The 20127-nt window shown below is 37.5% G+C and overlaps 2 protein-coding genes across 2 annotated transcripts; one reads left to right on the top strand and one right to left on the bottom strand.

The window, feature by feature from the left end:
* Positions 1 to 839: 839 nt before the first annotated feature.
* On the top strand, positions 840 to 2486 carry LOC115999396. The gene has a single exon (XM_031239250.1). The coding sequence runs from the start codon at positions 840 to 842 to the stop codon at positions 2484 to 2486; it is 1647 nt and encodes a 548-aa protein (XP_031095110.1).
* Positions 2487 to 12441: 9955 nt separating this feature from the next.
* On the bottom strand, positions 12442 to 14855 carry LOC116000168 (cytochrome b-c1 complex subunit 7-2-like). Its single transcript, XM_031240203.1, has 4 exons — positions 14703 to 14855; positions 14466 to 14623; positions 14197 to 14244; positions 12442 to 13335 (listed from the first exon to the last, which is right to left on the bottom strand). Exons 1-4 carry the CDS (start codon positions 14800 to 14802, stop codon positions 13267 to 13269), a joined length of 375 nt encoding a protein of 124 aa, XP_031096063.1. The 5' UTR covers positions 14803 to 14855; the 3' UTR covers positions 12442 to 13266.
* Positions 14856 to 20127: the final 5272 nt, after the last annotated feature.

Here is a 20127-nt window from a genome sequence, read left to right on the forward strand (position 1 = left end):
AACTGAACTGTTTTTCGAAAACAAAGAATAAAACTATTTTCCAAAACCATGATTTTACACGGTGGAGTAGGGATTACTTAGCACTATGTGCTAATTCTGTTTTCCAAATGAATTTCAGGTATGGAATAGATCTTGATATCCGAGAGCGATAGAAGAGAAAATGGATCTACTCTTGATGATAGAAATCACTATGGTTTTTGAGTTGTATATTACTGGGATGCAAGGCAGTAATAGTATGTATTAATAAGGATAGTAGATGTAAAGACTACCTTAGCATCTAAGTTGTAACAAACTTAGGTGTGGAGTAGCACTTCTGGATTTTATGCGCTTCCGTTTTGGGAAATTAGTAATTATGATTAATTATACCTTTTTGTAGGATGGAAAATCTGGGGGTGTTACAGTTGGTATCAGAGCTCTAGGTTGAGACCTTGGCATGAACTTTAGGGTGGAACTCTAAGAAATAAGTATTGGAGGCATGAACTTTAGGGTGGAACTCTAAGAAATAAGTATTGGATCTTAAGAAGGTAGAGATGAAATTCTAGGAATGAAATTTTTTAGGAATCGTGGTGAGGGTGTGATATTATTTTACTTGTTTTTTAGGAATCGTGGTGAGGGTGTGATATTATTTTACTTGGTTTTTAGGAATCGTGGTGAGGGTGTGATATTATTTTACTTGGTTAAGATTATGCGTGGTGAGGGTGTGATATTATTTTACTTGGTTAAGATTATGTTTAATCCTTAGAACTGTCACTATTGCACCCGATTTGGTGTGCACCTGTGTAAGTAAGATAGTGATTTGTGCTTGTCTTAACCTCGTATTGGTTCTGCAGTAGTTTATAATGGCTCCGTCTGGAAGGAGAGTCGAACCTCGTGGAACTCCTACCGAGGAACTGCTAGCGCAGAATTTGCAGCAATTGACCCAATTGACTCAAACTTTGGGAAATGCGCTTCTCAATAATCAACGGGGAGGGCCAGATGTGGCTAAGATCATAGCTGGGCATCGTCCGCCATTCTTCACTGGTAAGGAAGATCCACTAGTGTTAGAAGATTGGATAAGGACTTTCGACAAAATGTTTGAGGCTGTAGAATGTCCTGAAGAAAGGAGGGTGGAGATAGCTACATTCTATTTCCAGCAAGAAGCTGACAATTGGTGGAGTATGATGGGACCCATGTATCAACAACAAGGAGAATTTCAATGGACTGACCTTAATGCTCGAATGCGGGATCATTTTTATCCCGAGCATGTTAAGTCCGCTAAGTACGAGGAATTTCTACATCTACGTCAAGGGACGACATCTGTTCAAGACTACTATGCTAAGTATCTTGAGCTGGCACGATTTGCCCCTGCCTTAGCCCCGAATGAGCCAAGCAAGGCTAGGAAGTTTGTAAATGGATTAAATTTTGAGACTCAAAAAGCTGTTTGTGTGTTTGAGTGTCAGACTCTTGGAGAGGCTTATAACCGGGCTGCCAGACATTATCGAGTCCAGCAGATGCAGAAGGAGGTTCGTGAGAAGGGTAAGAGGAAATTTGAAGGTAGTAGCAGAGGGGGAGAGAAGAACTCTAAGATGAGTCAAGGAGAGGTTATTCGGGATTACCAAAGAAGTGGGATTCCCAGACCTAGGAGGGATTTCCCAACTCAAAGTACGGGGATGACTAGTAGAGGATGGATGAAGGAGAGGCATTTCTACTGTAAAAGATGTGGGAAGGATCATCCCGGTGTCGATTGTATAGGGATGCCGGTAGAGTGCTTCAATTGTGGGAAGAAGGGCCATCGCTCATTTGAATGTCAAACTAGCAGGAGGGAAGGGTCATTCCGTCCTAGCCAGAGTCAAGAAAAGACCCAACAATCTGGAATACAAGTGAAGGCTAGGAATGGAGTGAACATGGCAAATAGTAACATTGAGAGCACAAGCAAGGCACCAACTAGCAGGAGTGGACCCCAGCAAGGGAGGATCTTTGTGATGAGTAAAGCTCAGGCGGATGTGAGCGATGTGGTGGCAGGTACTTTTCTGCTTCGTGATATACCTGCTTATGTATTATTTGACTCTGGAGCATCTCATTCTTTTATATCCTCAAGGTTTGTAGAGAAATTAAAGTTAGTACCTAGTTCCCAAGTACAATTTAAAGTGAACCTTGCATCGGGGAAGGTGGTGACCTGTAGTAATGTTTTTGAGAATATACCTATAAATATAGAAGGGGAAAGTTTCCCTTGTACCTTAATACAGTTTGGGTTAGACGACTTTGATATAATATTAGGGATGGATTGGTTAGGAAAATATAGGGCTAAGATCTTTTGTAGTCAACAAAAAGTGGTACTGAGGAACCCAAAAGGAAAACGTGTGTCCTATAAGGGAGTTGCAAGTCGGCCCGAGGTGAGATTGGTATCTTTGGCCAAGATGAGAAAGTATGTGGAAAAAAGGTGTGAAGTATTCTTATGCATGGTGGAAGATTTGAATGNATCTGCTTCCCCTAGTTGGAATAACTAGGTTGTGGTGAGGTGGTGGAAACGAGAAGGAAATTGTGGTGTTAATCGGAATATCTTTAACGTTATTATGGTAAAAGCTGGTTATTTCTATTTAAATGTTTATATGATTATGAGTACGAGTGTGAGTATGGGTATGATTATAAGTATGATATTGTGTATACAGGTGGAAATTATGATTATTGGCACAATAATGAGGAAATGAATATCTCTTATATGAGAAATCTTGTTGAAAATGTGTTATCATGTGAAATGAACTGTTTTTCGAAAACAAAGAATAAAACTATTTTCCAAAACCATGATTTTACACGGTGGAGTAGGGATTACTTAGCACTATGTGCTAATTCTGTTTTCCAAATGAATTTCAGGTATGGAATAGATCTTGATATCCGAGAGCGATAGAAGAGAAAATGGATCTACTCTTGATGATAGAAATCACTATGGTTTTTGAGTTGTATATTACTGGGATGCAAGGCAGTAATAGTATGTATTAATAAGGATAGTAGATGTAAAGACTACCTTAGCATCTAAGTTGTAACAAACTTAGGTGTGGAGTAGCACTTCTGGATTTTATGCGCTTCCGTTTTGGGAAATTAGTAATTATGATTAATTATACCTTTTTGTATGATGGAAAATCTGGGGGTGTTACACCCACATCTCCGCTCTTAGTCCGAAAGGACAAGATCCGAAAGGAGTGGTAGACAAAGTGTTCGATGAAATGCCCCAACCGAATGAGGATGTGGGAGTCCAAAGTGTGACGCCACTTGGTGATGTGCCATGAACTCCCTAGTCTATCCCACATCTCTAGCTCACTAAACCATACAGAGATAGTCCACATAGAGAAGCCTAAGGCCCCGATCTCCGTCTTTACATTTCTTTTACACAACCACTATCAACCTTTCTACCTTCTTACCAATGAATCCAACCCCTCGCCATTCCCGTAACTCTTTTCCTTCAACCTCTTAGATGCCAACACACTAATTCGATTCCCATTCGCCATCCTTGAGAGACACGACACTCGGGGAGTCTCGACTCTTCGTTTTACCACTCATCCACACCTCACCACAAAATACACAACATCAATATCCCCTATGTTGTTTTGTGGCTTGCCTTTGAGCATACAGATGGGAGACACTACTTTACATGGGATAGGATGTTGTTTCCTAACTTAGAAGAAATGCAGGAGTGGTTGACTGCAAAGGGTATGCATATGGTCAGATTGGGAGGCTTCTTGAGCATGGAGAAACACTTTTCAATTATAAATTCAATTCACTCAGTCCAAATGAAACTTTATCATTGTTAATGGTTCAAACATCTTCTCAAACCAATGAATTATATCAACTAGCTGCAGTAGTGTTCAATCTCCCTCACCTTTCATCTTAAGCTGGGCATACAAAGACTTGCATGCTCAGCTTACAGGGGTGTTGGAGGATACATGCGTAAAAGAAGAAAGGTGATAAGGGCACCAAAGTAAATTCAATATTAGTTCCCTTCCCCCTTGTATGTATAGTTCTCGGATACACAGAACAATCAATCTCTTCACTCTGTAATCTTCACTACTCATCAATACAACAGTTTCTACTTTTCATTTTCCCTTGCTATACTGCTAACAAATCTAACAGATGTTACCAAAGGTCAGTCTCCCAGTTCCACCTTTGTAGCTTCTCTGCTAATGTATGTTTGCACGATTCGAATCCTTCTTCCATATTCTAATTATTTGTAATAAATTGGCAAAAATCTGGGTGTGTAGCCCATGCTGCATTGTATCTGAACCTTCTTTCTTTAGAGGGTTGGTTTGAACTTATACTTGGTAGGTGATCGAGTTACTGTAGCTTCTGGGAAGTGTATTCTCCATTCTGCAATACTTAAAGACGCACACCCCTAAAGGTTGAGTGATCTATGCCCCTGCTCCATGTAAACTTAGGACCTAAGAATCCAAGGTCTATCAGACCTTCATTGAATATCCAATATGTAAAACCTGCACAGCGAGCATCGGAAAAGTTAGCTTTATTAGAAGTTTCTTCCTTGTTAATAACAGAATTATAATCTCCAATGGATAGCCAAGCGCCATTAAAATTGAGACCACTTTGGGAGAGTTCAGCAAACAGCTCCCGTATTAGCGCATGGGTACACGAGCGATAAAAACCACTCTGAACCATTAATCTCTTTTTATATGGAGTACAAACTGGGGATGGGTGTGGAAGATGTCTATTATTAGAGATCTTTTCCAAAAAAAACCCAAATGCTTCTACCCTTAATCATTTATGGAAACTAAGTTTTGAACAAATGTTATCCACCTGATACTTTAGGTTTAAGAAGACACCGCACCCTGACAGTTCCATACTAAGAAATCCAGAAGTAAAAGAATGTGCTAATAAAAGCTGAATTGAGCGTGCATGGCTCAGCATCCAGGCCAACAAGATTAGCAGGTCTGTTGTCTTCATCCATCTCGTCTTTAGGGGTATCGTAGTCAAAGAAATAGCCTCCCTCATCTGGAGGTACGTTTAATATTGGAGGGGAGTTGATTAATGGTGATATAGAGTCCTTTGGATGGTGATGTGCTACGATTTTTGTACTCTGTGTTTCACTTGACGATCCCCTCACTACTACGCTGTGGCTTTGTGGGGTGCATTCATTCTTCCTCCTCTGCCTCTGTAGTTAGTGTTTGGTCCACTCTAGCCCTCTGTTTGGGCAGTTTCTGTGAGGGGTATGGTTCAGAATCCAACTACATCTCCCTCTGTGGGTCCCTCGTCATTACCACCCTTTTGCCCCTTGAGTCTTCTCTACTGCTGGTTGCTTGCTTGAATTGGGGCCGTCTTTTTATCAAATTTCCTTGGATATCTTCTATCTCCTATCAAATAGCCTACCGTTTTTCCCAGGGTCGCGTAAGTCGTATCTTTTCCTTTGTCACCGTGATCCTAGGACTGTAGAAGAATATTTACTATATCAATTATGTATATATTTAGTCATATTATTTCCAAATTATTAGTGAATCTTTTTAGGTAAATAGCTTTATATATGTATTCCTACCTTTCTATTTTATTTTACCGTTAAACAATTATGTATATATGTTATGAAATTTTTAGTTCACTGTAAGCCAATATACAGAGCCAATATATTATTCTCTTTCCCCATGTATTCATGCTTACACAACCCAACTAACATGCTCGTATATCTCCGAATATTCATCTGACTGATGTTTTATATGTCCCTACATTTAAATTTAACTTGCTATTTGTGCAAAAATTGGCAAAAGATTCAAATTGCACTGTCATTTTCTTCCCTAATTATTGTGTGTTTCAGGACCTTTCAACGAAGATGGAGATTGGTCGGGGCCATGAACGCAATGGCTTATATTTCTTTATTGATACACTGCAATCCACTGCATTAGCCACCATCACTGCTAGTACATGGCATTCTCGTTTTGGTCACCCATCACATTCAATTTTTAAACATTTAATTTCTACACTAGGTTGTTCTGATTTTAAAGATCCTTGTGATATTTGTCATATGTCCAAACAAACACGTTTATCTTTTCCTAAGTCATACTTCAACTGATGCTTATTTTGATTTAATTCATGTTGACATTTGGGGTAAGTATTCTACTCCTACCCGGACTGGACATTATTATTTTTTAACTATCGTTGATGATTATTCTAGAGCTACCTGGATTTTTATCATGAAATATAAATCTGATGTTTTTTTGTTGCTTGTTCGTTTCTTAGCATATGTTAAGAATCATTTTAATACATGCGTTAAAACTTTTCGTTCTGACAATGGTTCTGAGTTCACAAAAATTGATTTTCAAAATATCTTACCTCAATATGGAATTTTACAACAATCCAGTTGTCCTAGCACACCAAAACAAAATGGGGTTGTTGAACGCAAGCACCGTCATCTTCTTAATATGGCACGTGCTTTGCGTTTTCAAGCAGGACTACCCCTTAGATTTTGGGGCGATTGTGTTTTAACTGCTGCTTATCTTATCAATCGTACCCCTACCCCCGTCTTGCAAAATAAAACTCATTTTGAAGTCTTGTTTGGACATTGCCCTAATTTTACTACCTTACGTGCTTTTGGTTGCCTATGTTATGTATCTACCATACAACATCATCCTAATAAGTTTGATCCTAGAGCTAAGCACTGCATTTTCCTTGGTTTTCCTCAAGGTCAAAAGGCCTATAGGCTATATGACCTTAACTCTCAACAAGTTTTTGTGATTCGTGATGTTGTTTTTTATGAGAATATTTTTCCTTTTAAAGATGAACCTGTTTTAGCTACGCAATCAACTCTCAACCCCATACTGCCACTACCTATACCGTCCATTGAAGCATACAACACACCAATTACTATACATCTTAATGAACACACTATCCCTAGCACAAATATACCTGCTATTCCAGAACCATCTTTCTCTGAAAGCAATCATTCCATACCTAACTCACCCATACATGCACAATCGTGCTCCAATTCTCCATCACCACCACCAACCCCGCTTCGACGATCTCAAAGGCAACATAAACCTCCCAGTTATCTTTCTAGCTACATATGCAACGTGTCTACAACACCACAATATCCCATTTCTCATTTTCTTGACTCTAAAGCATACAATCCTAGTCACATATGCTTTATCAATAACATCACCAAAGAATTTGAGCCATCCTTTTTCTCTGCTGCACGGACTGATCCTAAGTGGAAAAGAGCTATGGAAGATGAAATACATGCTCTAGAAGCAAACAATACTTGGTCTTTGACAACTCTACCTCCTGGTAAATCCACAATTGGATGCCAATGGGTTTACCGTATCAAATACAAACCTGATGGTTCTATTGAGCGATACAATGCATGCTTGGTAGCAAAAGGATACTTTCAACTAGAAGGTCCTGATTTCACCGATGTCTTTGCTCCTGTCACAAAGCTTGTCACAGTCCGTACAGTTCTTAGCATTGCAGCCGTACGAGGATGGGCTACCCATCAACTTGACGTCTCTAATGCCTTCCTTCATGGAACACTTCATGAAGAAATCTATATGCAAGTCCCTCCAGGTTTTAAGCGAAAGGGGGAGAATCTGGTTTGTTGTCTCCACAAATCTCTTTACGAGCTCAAACAAGCATCACGGTCATGGTTCACGACTTTTTCCACATCCCTCACCAATGCTGGTTTCGTACAATCTAAAGCAGATTATTCCATGTTCACTTACAAACGTGGAAATTTTCTAACTATCATGTTTGTTTATGTTGACGATATTGTTATCACAGGTAATGACCCAGCAATCATTACTATCCTCAAGCAGTACCTAGCGCACCAATTTCAACTCAAAGACTTGGGATCATTAAAGTACTTCCTTGGGATAGAAGTTGCACGTTCCTCTGCTGGAATTTTTTTGAATCAAAGAAAATATGCACTTGAAATTCTCTCAGATACAGGAATGTTGGCTTGCAACCCCGCCTCAACTCCTATAGAGGTTAGTCACCAACTCACTCCTAACACAGGTGAACTTCTTGTAGACCCTTCCACATATAGACAACTCGTTGGTCGCCTGCTCTACCTCACAGTCACTCGGCCAGACATCACTTATGTAGTTAATCTCCTTTCACAATTCATGTCTGCACCACGTGACATGCATTGGCAAGCTGCGCTTAGGGTTATACGTTATCTCAAAAGATCGCCAGATCTCGGCATTCTATTATCTACACATAGCCCTTTAAAGTTACATGCCTACTGTGATGCCGATTGGGCCAACCACACGACGCTCAATTACGGGATATTGCACTTTTCTAGGAACAAGTCCACTATCTTGGCGAACAAAGAAGCAAACAACAATATCACGATCCTCTGCTGAAGCTGAATACCGTGCCATGGCCAATGCAGCAAGTGAAACCACTTGGCTTCAATTACTCCTTTCAAAATTAGATATACCAGTTCATCCTGCACAATTGCATTTTGACAATCAAGCGTCTCTCCATATTTCCAATAACCCCGTTTTTCATGAAAGGACTAAACATGTGGAGATCGACTACCATTTCGTACGAGAGAAAATCAACAACGGCACGCTACACACTACTTTTGTTCCATCTCATCAACAACTAGCTGACATATTTACGAAGAGCCTCCTTCCTCAACCATTTGACACAATCACTTCCAAGCTCATGTAACACCCTTGAGCTTGAGGGGGAGTGTAGAAGAATATTTACTATATAAATTATGTATATATTTAGTCATATTATTTCCAAATTATTAGTGAATCTTTTTAGGTAAATAGCTTTATATATGTATTCCTACCTTTTCTATTTTAATTTACCATTGAACAATTATGTATATATGTTATGAAATTTTTAGTTCACTGTAAGCCAATATACAGAGTTAATATATTATTCTCTTTCCCCATGTATTCATGCTTACACAACCCAACTAACAAGGACTTTTTGGCTCTGCTTGCTCCTTGATCTGTCTCTTCATCGTCCGAGACTCAGACTACCATATCTTCTTCTTCCTTTAATTTTCTTCTTTAATGTAATTCCTCAGACTCATTCCATAGTTGATATGGGAAGTTCTTTGGATGGAGACAGCATCGTTTCAGGCACAAATTTTGGTGATTGCTTGGTGTTCATGCTCTGCAGACAAGGATCATGGTGTTTAGGCTTCTTCGTACTTCGTTCAAGGAGTTCTTCAACTTCTGGTGATCGGTGTCTAGGCTCCGGCGAGGCACTTTCCCAGAGCATATATATATATATATATATATATATATATATATAGGCCTCATCAAATGTGAACAGTCTCGGCTGTGTGGCCTGATTTGCACCATTGGATTCCATGATCTAAGGCTTCATATTAATGCAAACAATAAAAGCGTTTGATCTTTAGTTGCGCGAACGGGAAGGATAATATTGACAATTCATTACAATTTCAAAACCAGATCAGACAACAATGGAGACTTGAAGTCGACGAACACTGAGCAACAAACACCAGACGAACGTAGAAGGACTCCATCACCATCAACGAACGCTCCGTCCCGAACAAAACGCATAGTTCGACTCCAACAAAGGAACGAGAATGGAGTAATTCACAATAGCATGTGCATTATCAACATTAATCTAGTTCATATTTGAGATAATATTGGTGTAATTCGCAATAGTATGGGCATTTGGTGTGTGGTGGTTAAGTGGTGTGTTTTAATTTGAGAACCGGTGCATTTTATAACGTATAATGGTGTGTTTTAATACGTTTGTTGGTGCATTTGAATTGACTAGGTGTTTTTGGGTATGGTGGGGAATGGTGTGTTTTAATTTGTTCACTAGTTCATTTTATAACATAGACTGGTGTGTTTTAATACACATGGTGGTAAATTTTACGAGAGTAGTTGCATTTGGTGTGTGGTGGTTAAGTGGTGTGTTTTAATTTGAGAACTTGTGCATTTTACAACGTAGAATATTGTGCATTTTACAACGTAGAATAGTGTGTTTTAATACGTTTGCTGGTGCATTTGAATTAACTAGGTGTATTTGGGTATGGTGAGGAATGGTGTGTTTTAATTTGTCCAGTGGTGTATTTTAATACAAATGTTGGTGAGTTTTACGAGTGTAGTTGCATACGTTTGCTAGTGCATTTGAATTGACTAGGTGTATTTGGGTATGGTGAGAAATGGTGTGTTTTAATTTGTCCAGTGGTGCATTGTAATACAAATGTTGGTGAGTTTACGAGAGTAGTTGCATTTGGTGTGTGTTGGTTAAGTGGTGTGTTTTAAACTAAGAACTGGTGCATTTTAATACGTAGAATGGTGTGTTTTAATCTAAGAACTGGTGCATTTTAATACGTTTGTTGGTGCATTTTTTACCCTAACATTACATTCCCCACTTACTTTACACGAATTAAACTTCCTATTTAAAATTATTAATGTAAGATACGTGTTACTGCACAACAAGCCAACGCCCCCACTGGGGATCAAACATGTGACCTATCACTTAGGAGGGCCACAACTATGCCGCTTGACCACAACGCCTTTGGCACGTGTTAAAGTTTTTACTCTCCTTTTTGGTTGTTAAAGATTTTTAAAACAAAGAGTTAGTTTACTTCTTGAGTTGTATTTGTTATTCATAAACCAACACCTAATCTACCAGAATGAAGTTCTAAAGAAGATTCATGAAGATATTCCTATCTGAACTACTCTCTAGCATGGTTGAAAAAATCACTAGACGCTCCTCAGGCGTTCGGGGAGCACGGAGCGCCTAGGATGCCTAGGCGTAGATTAATCGGCGTCTAGAAGCCTGTGTATTTTTTATTTTATTTTTTATTTTTTTAAAGTTTGTTTAAGTATTTTTAATTTTTTAAAGACTAATAATTATAAATTATATAATACTTTAGTAGTTAATACTAAAATATTAAATATTAACCTTAAAATATATAGAGTTTGTACAATTTAAAATTATTTTGCTCAAAATGATGTTGCTTTGAGTGAAATAACCAATTTAAAAAAAAACAATAATTAATCAACCGACTAGGCGGCTTAGTCGATGCCTAGGAGGTCTAGTCGGCGCCTAGGAGGCCTATGCGGTCAACGCCTAAGCGGCCTAGACGGTGCTTAGGCGGCTTAGGCGGTCGCCTAGCCGACCAGCCGCCTAGACCACCATTTAAGGTGATACGTTAGGCGGTCGACCGACGCTTAGCACCTAGGCGGGATTGATCGACGCTTAAGCGAAATTTTTGCAACACTGCTCTCTAGTATAGAACTAGTCCAATAGCTAGTTCAAGATGGAGATCAAAGATTGGAGAAGTGGTTGAAACCGTTACCACTCTTTTGGAAGCGAAGTCAATGATTTAAAAAGACACAATTTTCTTACCCATCATGACATAGTGAGAGAAATATGAACTAAGTGCATAATTAATTTTGTCAAAGGCCTTGTGATCAAGCGGCATCCGGTGTACACTCCCATGTGGAAGGGAGTGGGTTCAAGTCTCAGTGGAGGCATCTGTTGACTCTTTCTGCTTCAGAAGGTTGAGAAAGTAGCTCTGAATAGATACTACATTGTAACCGAGTCAGTAAAACTCAAAAAAAAAAAGTGCATAATTAATTTTTAGAGAAAAATCCTCTCAAAATTCTCTAGATCTTAACTGAACGCTTAATCAAATCATTGTCTATCTTCTTGACGAATCAAGAATTATGGCACTAAATTTCAAACACAGTTGATGGGACGTCAGAAATAAATTGCAATTGAGGGGAGGCCTCATTAAGCTCCGATTGGAGATCATCTACGGCCAACTCATCGAAGAAGTGCATTGGGATGAAGTGGTCTCATCTCTCTCTCTCTCTCTTCCTAGTACACCCTCTTCATTTTGCCTTCTCATTTCATTGATCGCTGCTTCATCCCAACTGCAATTTCGATATGCTATCCTTTGGAGCTTACATCCAACAATATCAAACAATTAAGTTTCTAAAGGGCTGAGTGAGTGACTATATATATATGCAGTAGCCCCAAACTGTTGAAAAATGTAATTATAAGCACGGATATCCAGCAGGTCACAAAGGAAAATGCAAAAATAAAAATAAAAATAAAAATAAAAATGGAGGCTCAACCAATTCTACTGAAATCTCCTAGGGAGAAGTAGAAGTCAGCAGGAGGAGGCACCAAGGAGCTGTGCAATATGAAAAATTGCTGTCTTATCTAATTGAAAAAGGGCAAAACTCAAATCCTACAGGACCTACACCAAGCAACACTAGATAGGATCAAATCCTACTCATGTAGACCTCACAAAAAACTTCATCTACCAAAAAAAAAATTTCTCTCTTCTCCATTCTCTTCTCTCCACAATACCCTCTCTCTCATCCAAATAAACAAAAAAACTTGTAAAAAACCTCTTATGGAGATGCTCTTATAGCTTTTATACCATCTGGAATTGTAGTTAGGATGAGGCAAATATCAATAAAAAGAGAAGGAAGAATGGAGTACGAAGAAATAGAGAGAAAAGCCAAGAAATTGTATTATAAGTTTCTGTCTACATACAATCCTATTTATATATCAAAAGGAATGAAAGTTAGTTACATGCACTAAACTAATAAAGCTGTCAAAGAAATTAACGCTAACAACTCCTAACTCGTCTAACCTCTCTCTCTTCCTACTCCATCTTTTCATTCTTCCCCTTCTTTTCATTCATTGATGGTTGCAACATCCTACCTGCAATTTCGAGAAACACATCTAGCCCAATCCTACTAATTCGTCCAAGGGCATTCTAATTACAAACCTAAGATGTAATGAGTGTGATAAAGTACATTTTTTAAGAGCCAAAAAGTAAAATCATATAAAGTTAAAATTAGAAAAAATTAATTTTGGTATGAAACTGTCAAATTTTTAAAATTTAAAGGTAACTATCAGCACTCAAAAAAAAATGTAACTATCACAAATATTTAAAATGTTTTCATCAATAAACCTTTACTTTATAAATCAAATGCCAAATTTGAGATCCTATAAAGGGAGTATAATCTAGATGCTGCTAATATAACTAAAATGCCAATGCTGAATTTCAAAACATCTCAGCTGAAACCAAAGACAGAAGAAAGATGGCTAGTTTTAGAAGTGCAATGGACACAAAAAGAACTTTCTAACAATCCTCTTATCTCTAAAACTACAATTGCATAGAAACATTATTTGCAACAAACAGCCAGCAGACCTTTTAGTGTTGCCTAAAGCAACAGCAAGAAAACAATAGATGATTTCTAATCATCTGAGCGGCAGAAAAAGAAGAATGTCAATTATTAATCATCAAAATCATTTGCTCCCAGATATGGCACATCATGGGAATGTCCTTTGGTAAAGAGGCAATGCTCCAAAAGCTTTCCGTTCTGCTCTCTCTTTCTCTACCTGCAAGAGCACAGTTTTCTAGTCTAGTGAATACAAGCAAATGAAGAAAAAGGAAGAGAATAAGCAAAACCTCAAGGTGACTGTTTAGGTCCCGCAAGGTCCTTTTAAATTCAATAAATATATCTAGGCTGCTGCTTTTTGACACTACTCAATCATGCTACGTAAATTAAAGAAATAGATAGGTATAGTGTAAGAAAAAGAAATTTCTTTACATGTCAAAATAAAATATATATGTACTTCGCATAAGATGGTATGAAGCCTTGAGCCTTGATGAGTGTCAAAATTAGGGAACAAAAAATATACTCCATATTAAAGACCAGAGACAGAAGCACAAGGGTCTACACTCTATAGCCAGAAAGTGGTAGTGAAATGAACTGCCAAATTTTTGTCATATATAGTAACCTCTCATAAATGTAATTCTTGCTCTCATCAGGCAATAAGAGAAGCAGTCTTCCAGTGAAGAAATGAGGTCTGTCACTGGGGCATACCCTAAAAGTCCATGAAACCTTTTTTTCTTTTTTTTCTTTTTTTTTTTGGTGCAGTAATAAATGTCTCCATAGTCCATACCAAACAGATGATAACTAAAATTATTAGGCATTCTAAACAAAGGTTCAATGTAGCTTGTATGCCCTTAACTAAATTATGTCCAAACATCATATTTCATATACTTGTTTTCAAGAATCCTCTTAATATCCACACAGTTGAATTTAACATCTGTAAACTTCAAATAAACTAATTTTAGGCTTAACATTTTGAACTTCATCCAAGAGAATGTATATTTCCAAATGCAAAGTGAAGCAAAAAAGCTAAGTGGAAATCAATATGCATAGACCAAATACTCAGATTGAAACAAGAACTTACGAGAGCCACCATTTCATGCAGATAACTTCTAAATGGTGTCTGCATTTTCTGAAAACATGATATACACCCAGTCAGCTCAAATAACATCACGATCACAGATGTTATATATATTAATTTACTGCAAATTCTTTGTCTTTCCTTCCATTTAAATCCCAATTCATTTTCGGATCACACATTAAAATCATTTTCATGCTTCATCTATGTCGCCGTTCACACGCACAATACACACACATTCAGCAGAATGTAATAGTCACACCAAAAAATTCAACCTGAAGATCATCAGGGAGGTACTCATGCTTCATTGAAAGATCCATAGCACGTTTGAGACGCTGGTTCCGAGCATCGATAACTTCTTGAGGTAGCCGTTCCAAAGCCTCCTTGATGTCCAAATGCTCCTTCGGATCAAACAAATCATCGTATCTCAAACCTAATTTCAGATAAGAAAAACTTGATGACAATGGACAGAAAGAGTGAGCAGAGCAAGAGAAGGGAAGAGAAATAATTACCGTATTTTCGGAGGCGGTTGGAGATAGCTTTCATGTGCTGTGCGGCGAACCAATTCTTCGAGGGGTTCAACAGCGATTGCATCCACGACGGCGACGCCATTCCCTCCTACGTGCACTTCAAAATCCAAGGAAATCCCGGCGGGCTTTAAAATTTATTTTGTCTGTAGTCTAACAATCCATCAAATTAAAATAAAGAAATTTAGTAAGAGCGATAGAAACGGTCAAGGATTGAAAATAGGCAAAATGTTTATGGGCATATTATGACGTGGATCATGGTTATAAAAAATAGGGAGTATATTTTTAATATATTAATAAAGTACATATTATTGTGTACATTATTTGATACTATGCAAAAAATAATAATTTTTTTTGAAGGTAACCGTAGCTATTTCATTAATTCATAACATAAAACGTTTATATCAATGATCAATGAAATGGTAAACCATTCCTTACAGTTAGACATAGAAACAACTTTTCTAACTATGCTATAGAAAACTTGAATCGTTGTTTCATAACTAGGAAGCTATGTTCCTTCAGGGAACTTAAAACTTCATCAAAGATATGGGTCTTCGTCATCATTCTTTTTTGCTCGTCCAGGATAAGATCAACACTTGCCGAAACCAAACTAAACGATTTATGCTAATGAAAATGAAAAGCTCGTGAAAGTAATGAGAGAAAAATGCTCGTGAAAGTAACGAAAGGAAAACGCAATAATAGAGAAAATAAAAAGTGGGCAAAGTCAAAGTAGGGTTGGGAGTTCAAGACTACCAACATAAACCCCGATACCTACCTACTATTATTTTATTCAAAGAGAAAGAAAAAGGAAGAAGAAGATCTGTGGAGGTGGTCGGAGGTGGACGGAGCTGCGACGGTGGTCGGGGCGGAAGAAGAGCGAGAGCAAACGTAGAAGGTGACCAAAACCGCCGGCTCAAAGCTCCATTAGAGCTCTGGCCGGAGGCCAACGGTGGAAGCCCAAAAAAAATATTTTTCTAGTGACATCCAAAAATATTTATAGTATTTAAATAATGTACTTTCAAAAGATCTTGTGGCTTAGTGACATCCAATTTACACTCCACATGGAAGAAAGTAAGTTTGAGCCTTAGTTGTAACATAGTCATTACACAATAATGACTGTTGTTTATGATATTGTTATATCACTTTGACCAAATTAAAATTTTGGCTAAAGTGCCATCTGGCACCCTCAACCATACCCGATTGTTCATCCCGCACCATAATCTTTTATAATCTACATAACGATGCACAAACTGAATTTTTTTTCGCCTAGAATATTTAGCCCGTTTCCCAGTTTCACGGATGACAAGTCACCGGTGATAGTTGATGTGGACTATTTTCATAATTATGTATTTTCCATGTATGATTTTAAAAAAAAAAGTAATTTTAGTTTTTAGTTTTGACCGTTCGCGTAATTTCCCCTAAACCCAAACCCTAAGTGAAAGAAATATAGCATTTCCCCAAATCAATTCCCCACAGAATTCAGTTGTCTGTGGACGAAGACAAAATTAAATTCTCCCCCAAAATTGTGAGGACAACGACGGCGACCACTTCTTCCCCAAACAAAGGCGGCAAATATTTCGCCCAATTCTTCAGACGAAGAACTACAGGTATGTCTACTTACCCCCTTTAACTTAGTGAAATTTTCTAAGGAAAAATCGATTACTTATTGTCAGTACAGTATAATCCTACAGTCTATGTCTGGTTGCTTTAATGAGAATATTTTTCATCTTTCTTTTTCGCACTTAATGGAAGGTGTTGTTCCTTTTCCGCACTTAGTGGAAGGTATACTTGACAGACAGTACCCTGTGTTGTGTAGTAGATATAGTGAATGTGTGGTTGGGTATATGCTATTGCTGTAATGTGGTCCTACTTTGATTAATATATGCATATAATGTTGAAGTACTGTGTTGTGGTCCTGCTGAGAGTATGGGTAAAAATTGTGGTCGTGCATAACTAGTTGTGTATAAAGTCATAAACTGTGGGCATTGCTTCTTTTTATGGGTAAAATGTGCATTGAATATGTTTTTTTTTGTCAGGATGGATGAAACTGTGGAATTAATAATTCACCATGGTGGTAACTTTGTGCGTCGCCCTAGGTTTTAATATTTAAATGGTGAGACTGAGGTAGTGACAGTAGATCCGGACTTAATATGTTATCCCCATCTAGTAAAATATATAACAGACCAAAAGTATGGCAAAATAACCTCACTTACTTACAAGTTGATCTCTGAGCCCTTTAAAGATTTAAAACTATTACACAATGATGAAAGTAGTTTACACTTAGCTCAAATTGCTCGTCAGCATAAAAAGTGTGAGATTTATGTTGAACATGGAGCAGATGAAGCTGAAGTGGTTGGTTTATGTTTACCTGGGCTTGAAGGGGGTGAAGTTCAACAACATGAGGTTGAGAATGAGGTTGAGGTTGAGGTTGAGGCAGAATTAGGGGATGAGCATGGGGTTGCGACTTTGAGTCAGATGCTGAAACTGACAGTGAAGAATGGGGAAATACTGAAATTGGCAGTGACATAGAAGCTGAAAGTGAGAGTGCAAGTGACAAAAACACTGGGCAGGGAACTGAGGGTGATAGTGAGGAGGAGAGAGAGCAAAATAGTACTGTTAGGAGGAAAAGAAGAGCAACAGAGGGTGAAGAAACTGTTGAAGATGCCAAAGATTCTGAGTATTATGATTCTGAAAATCCCCCTACAGTTGAAGAAGAATTGCAGAATGAAGAAGGGAATGAAGTCCAGTCATAATACAATGATAAATACCCTAAGTATAATCCAAAATCTGATCCCCCATTTGTAGAATTAGGTATGTATTTTGATGATAACGTGCAATTTAAGCTTGGTATGATTAGTTATGCTGTACACACTAAGAGGGACTTACTCTGGAAAAAAATGGGTTAAAGTATGTTAGGGTAGAATGTCTTGGGAAGGGATGTGCATTTCATGTTAGTGCAGGTTGGGAAGAAAGAACGAGGTGTTTGAACTGGCAGGCCAAAGAAGAAAAGAAAGCTTTAAGAAACTGAAAAGAACAAGAAAAAAATGAGTGAAGAGGTTAGCAAGTTGTCTAGAAAGGGAAGGATTATGACATGTCATCTATGCAAGGGAAAGGGGCATAACAAACGATTTTGTCCTACACTATCAAGCCGACAAGGAGAATCTGCTATTACAGGAAGAGGCAAAGGAAAAACATCCACTGCTACTAGGGGGAGGGGGAGAGGGAGAGGTAGAGGAAGAGGTAAATGAAGTGGAAGAGTGACAGACTTGTCTCAAGAAAGCTTTGTTGGAACATCAGGTAATAAATTGAACACAATGTTTATGTAATTAATTCATTGATGTTTGTAGTTTATGAGTAATTGACAATGCTTCCTTCACTTGTGTAGCTTGCACTGACTGAATGGACTCAATGGAACCACTTTAAAAGATGAAGATTGAAGGCAGTGTATATTTTGTTCACTGGGAGTGTATATTGGTTACATATTGTGTTGTTGCCAGTTTAGACTTTATTTTGGCTAGCTCAAATTGTGTATGTTAATGTCATTTTTGGCCGTATGGGAGTTTAGAGTCTATTTTGGCACACCCAAATTGTGTATGTTAATGTCATCTTTTGCAATAAGGCAGTTTACACTTTATTTTGGCACACCCAAATTGTGTATGTTAATGTTTTATTTGATAGCATGGCAGTATGCTTTTGTCAATTGAAATGAGCAGCACACCATTATCATTAACATTGGCAATATGGCAGTGTTTTGTCATTTGCTTATAACTGTAGCATTGGGGATCAATTCAATTCCACACATGTAAAAAATACCATGCCTTCAAACGTTTTAATTAGTATGGTTTGCTGCTCATTTCACCATTCAATATCATACAAAACACCAATGCATTACCATCTAAAAAACACCAACCTTCAAACAGTTTAGTGAGTATGGTTTGCTGCTCATTTCACCATTCATTTATCATGAAAAACAACAATGCATTACCTTCTCAAAAGTTTCCTACAAGCCCAACAATTACAATAATAAGAACAACACACTTTGTCCTTAGTAGTTTGTTTTCCTTTTCATTTCACTACACTCATTTACAATTAAGTTTCGTACACCTACTATCTCACTATTCGAAGAAACTAGCATGTTGATTATGTCTTCGTGCTCACATTCCCTTCTCTTGGCACTTTGATCCTTCCATAGAAAAAATTCGCAACCATTTTCATCCTATACAAGTCAAATTGAAATAATCAAACCCATTAAAAATTCACAAAATAAACAGAATTCAGATTATGGAAACTACTTAACAAATGTAAAAAAATATACTGTCAAACCCTAAACCCTAATTCTTTAATTCTAAAAATTAACAAAGTTCACAGAATTAACAAAAATAGGTTGTTTTCAAAAAAAAAAAAAACAAAAATAGGTTAAACTACTGCAAAATACATTCTACACATCCTGGAAAGTAACTAAATTAAAAAAATTAACAAAATGAACAAGAAATTTCAGGAAACTAACTACCTTCCATCTTTGACACCCGAAGAATTTTTTGCCCGAGTCTCTAGTAGTGCAAATCGGAGCTTTCAACCCACAATAACAGAAAATACTAGGTTCGTAGTCCATATTTGTTCTTACGCGTGATGAATTCGAAGAAGATGACATCTCAAATGGTGGGTGAAGAAGATCGATGAAGAAGAGGGCCAGGAAGATGATAGAATCGCAAATAGGGTTAGATATTTATATTCTGATTTGGGGGAGATGAGTAATGCGCTTGCATGGACTACAAAGGACTAAAAAATAGTCCACATCAGCTATCACTAGTGACTTGTCATCCGTGAAACTGGGAAACGGGCTAAATATTCTAGGCGAAAAAAAAATTCAGTTTGTGCATCGTTATGTAGGTTATAAAAGATTATGGTGCGGGATGAACAATAGGGTATGGTTGAGGGTGCCGGATGGCACTTTAGCCTAAATTTTTTTTTTATAAGTTAAAAATTTATGTATTTTTCTTTTCTTTTTTTTACAAATAAAATTATTAAAATATTTAAAATGACGAGGGTACTGGCATTTTTTATTTTAATGTTTTAAAAAATCAAGAGGTGTCAAGTTCCAGATTACTGAAAAGCATTAGAAATGTTAAAATTTAGGTTGTAATAGGGGTGGGCAAAACGGTTCGGGTAACCCAAACCGAACCGAACCGAAGATGTTCGGTTTGGTTTTAAACAGAACCGAAAAACCGATCGGTTCATGTTTTAGAAGAATCGAACGGTTTGGTTAAAAATCGAGCCGAACCAAACCGAACGGTTTTTAAATTAAATATAAATATATATTATATATAATTAATAAATAAATAAATAAATAAATAAATATATATATATATATATATATATATATATATATATATATATATATATATATATT

The sequence above is a fragment of the Ipomoea triloba genome, chromosome 12, assembly GCF_003576645.1.
Source record: "Ipomoea triloba cultivar NCNSP0323 chromosome 12, ASM357664v1".
In the NCBI taxonomy this organism is placed as follows: Eukaryota; Viridiplantae; Streptophyta; class Magnoliopsida; order Solanales; family Convolvulaceae; genus Ipomoea; species Ipomoea triloba.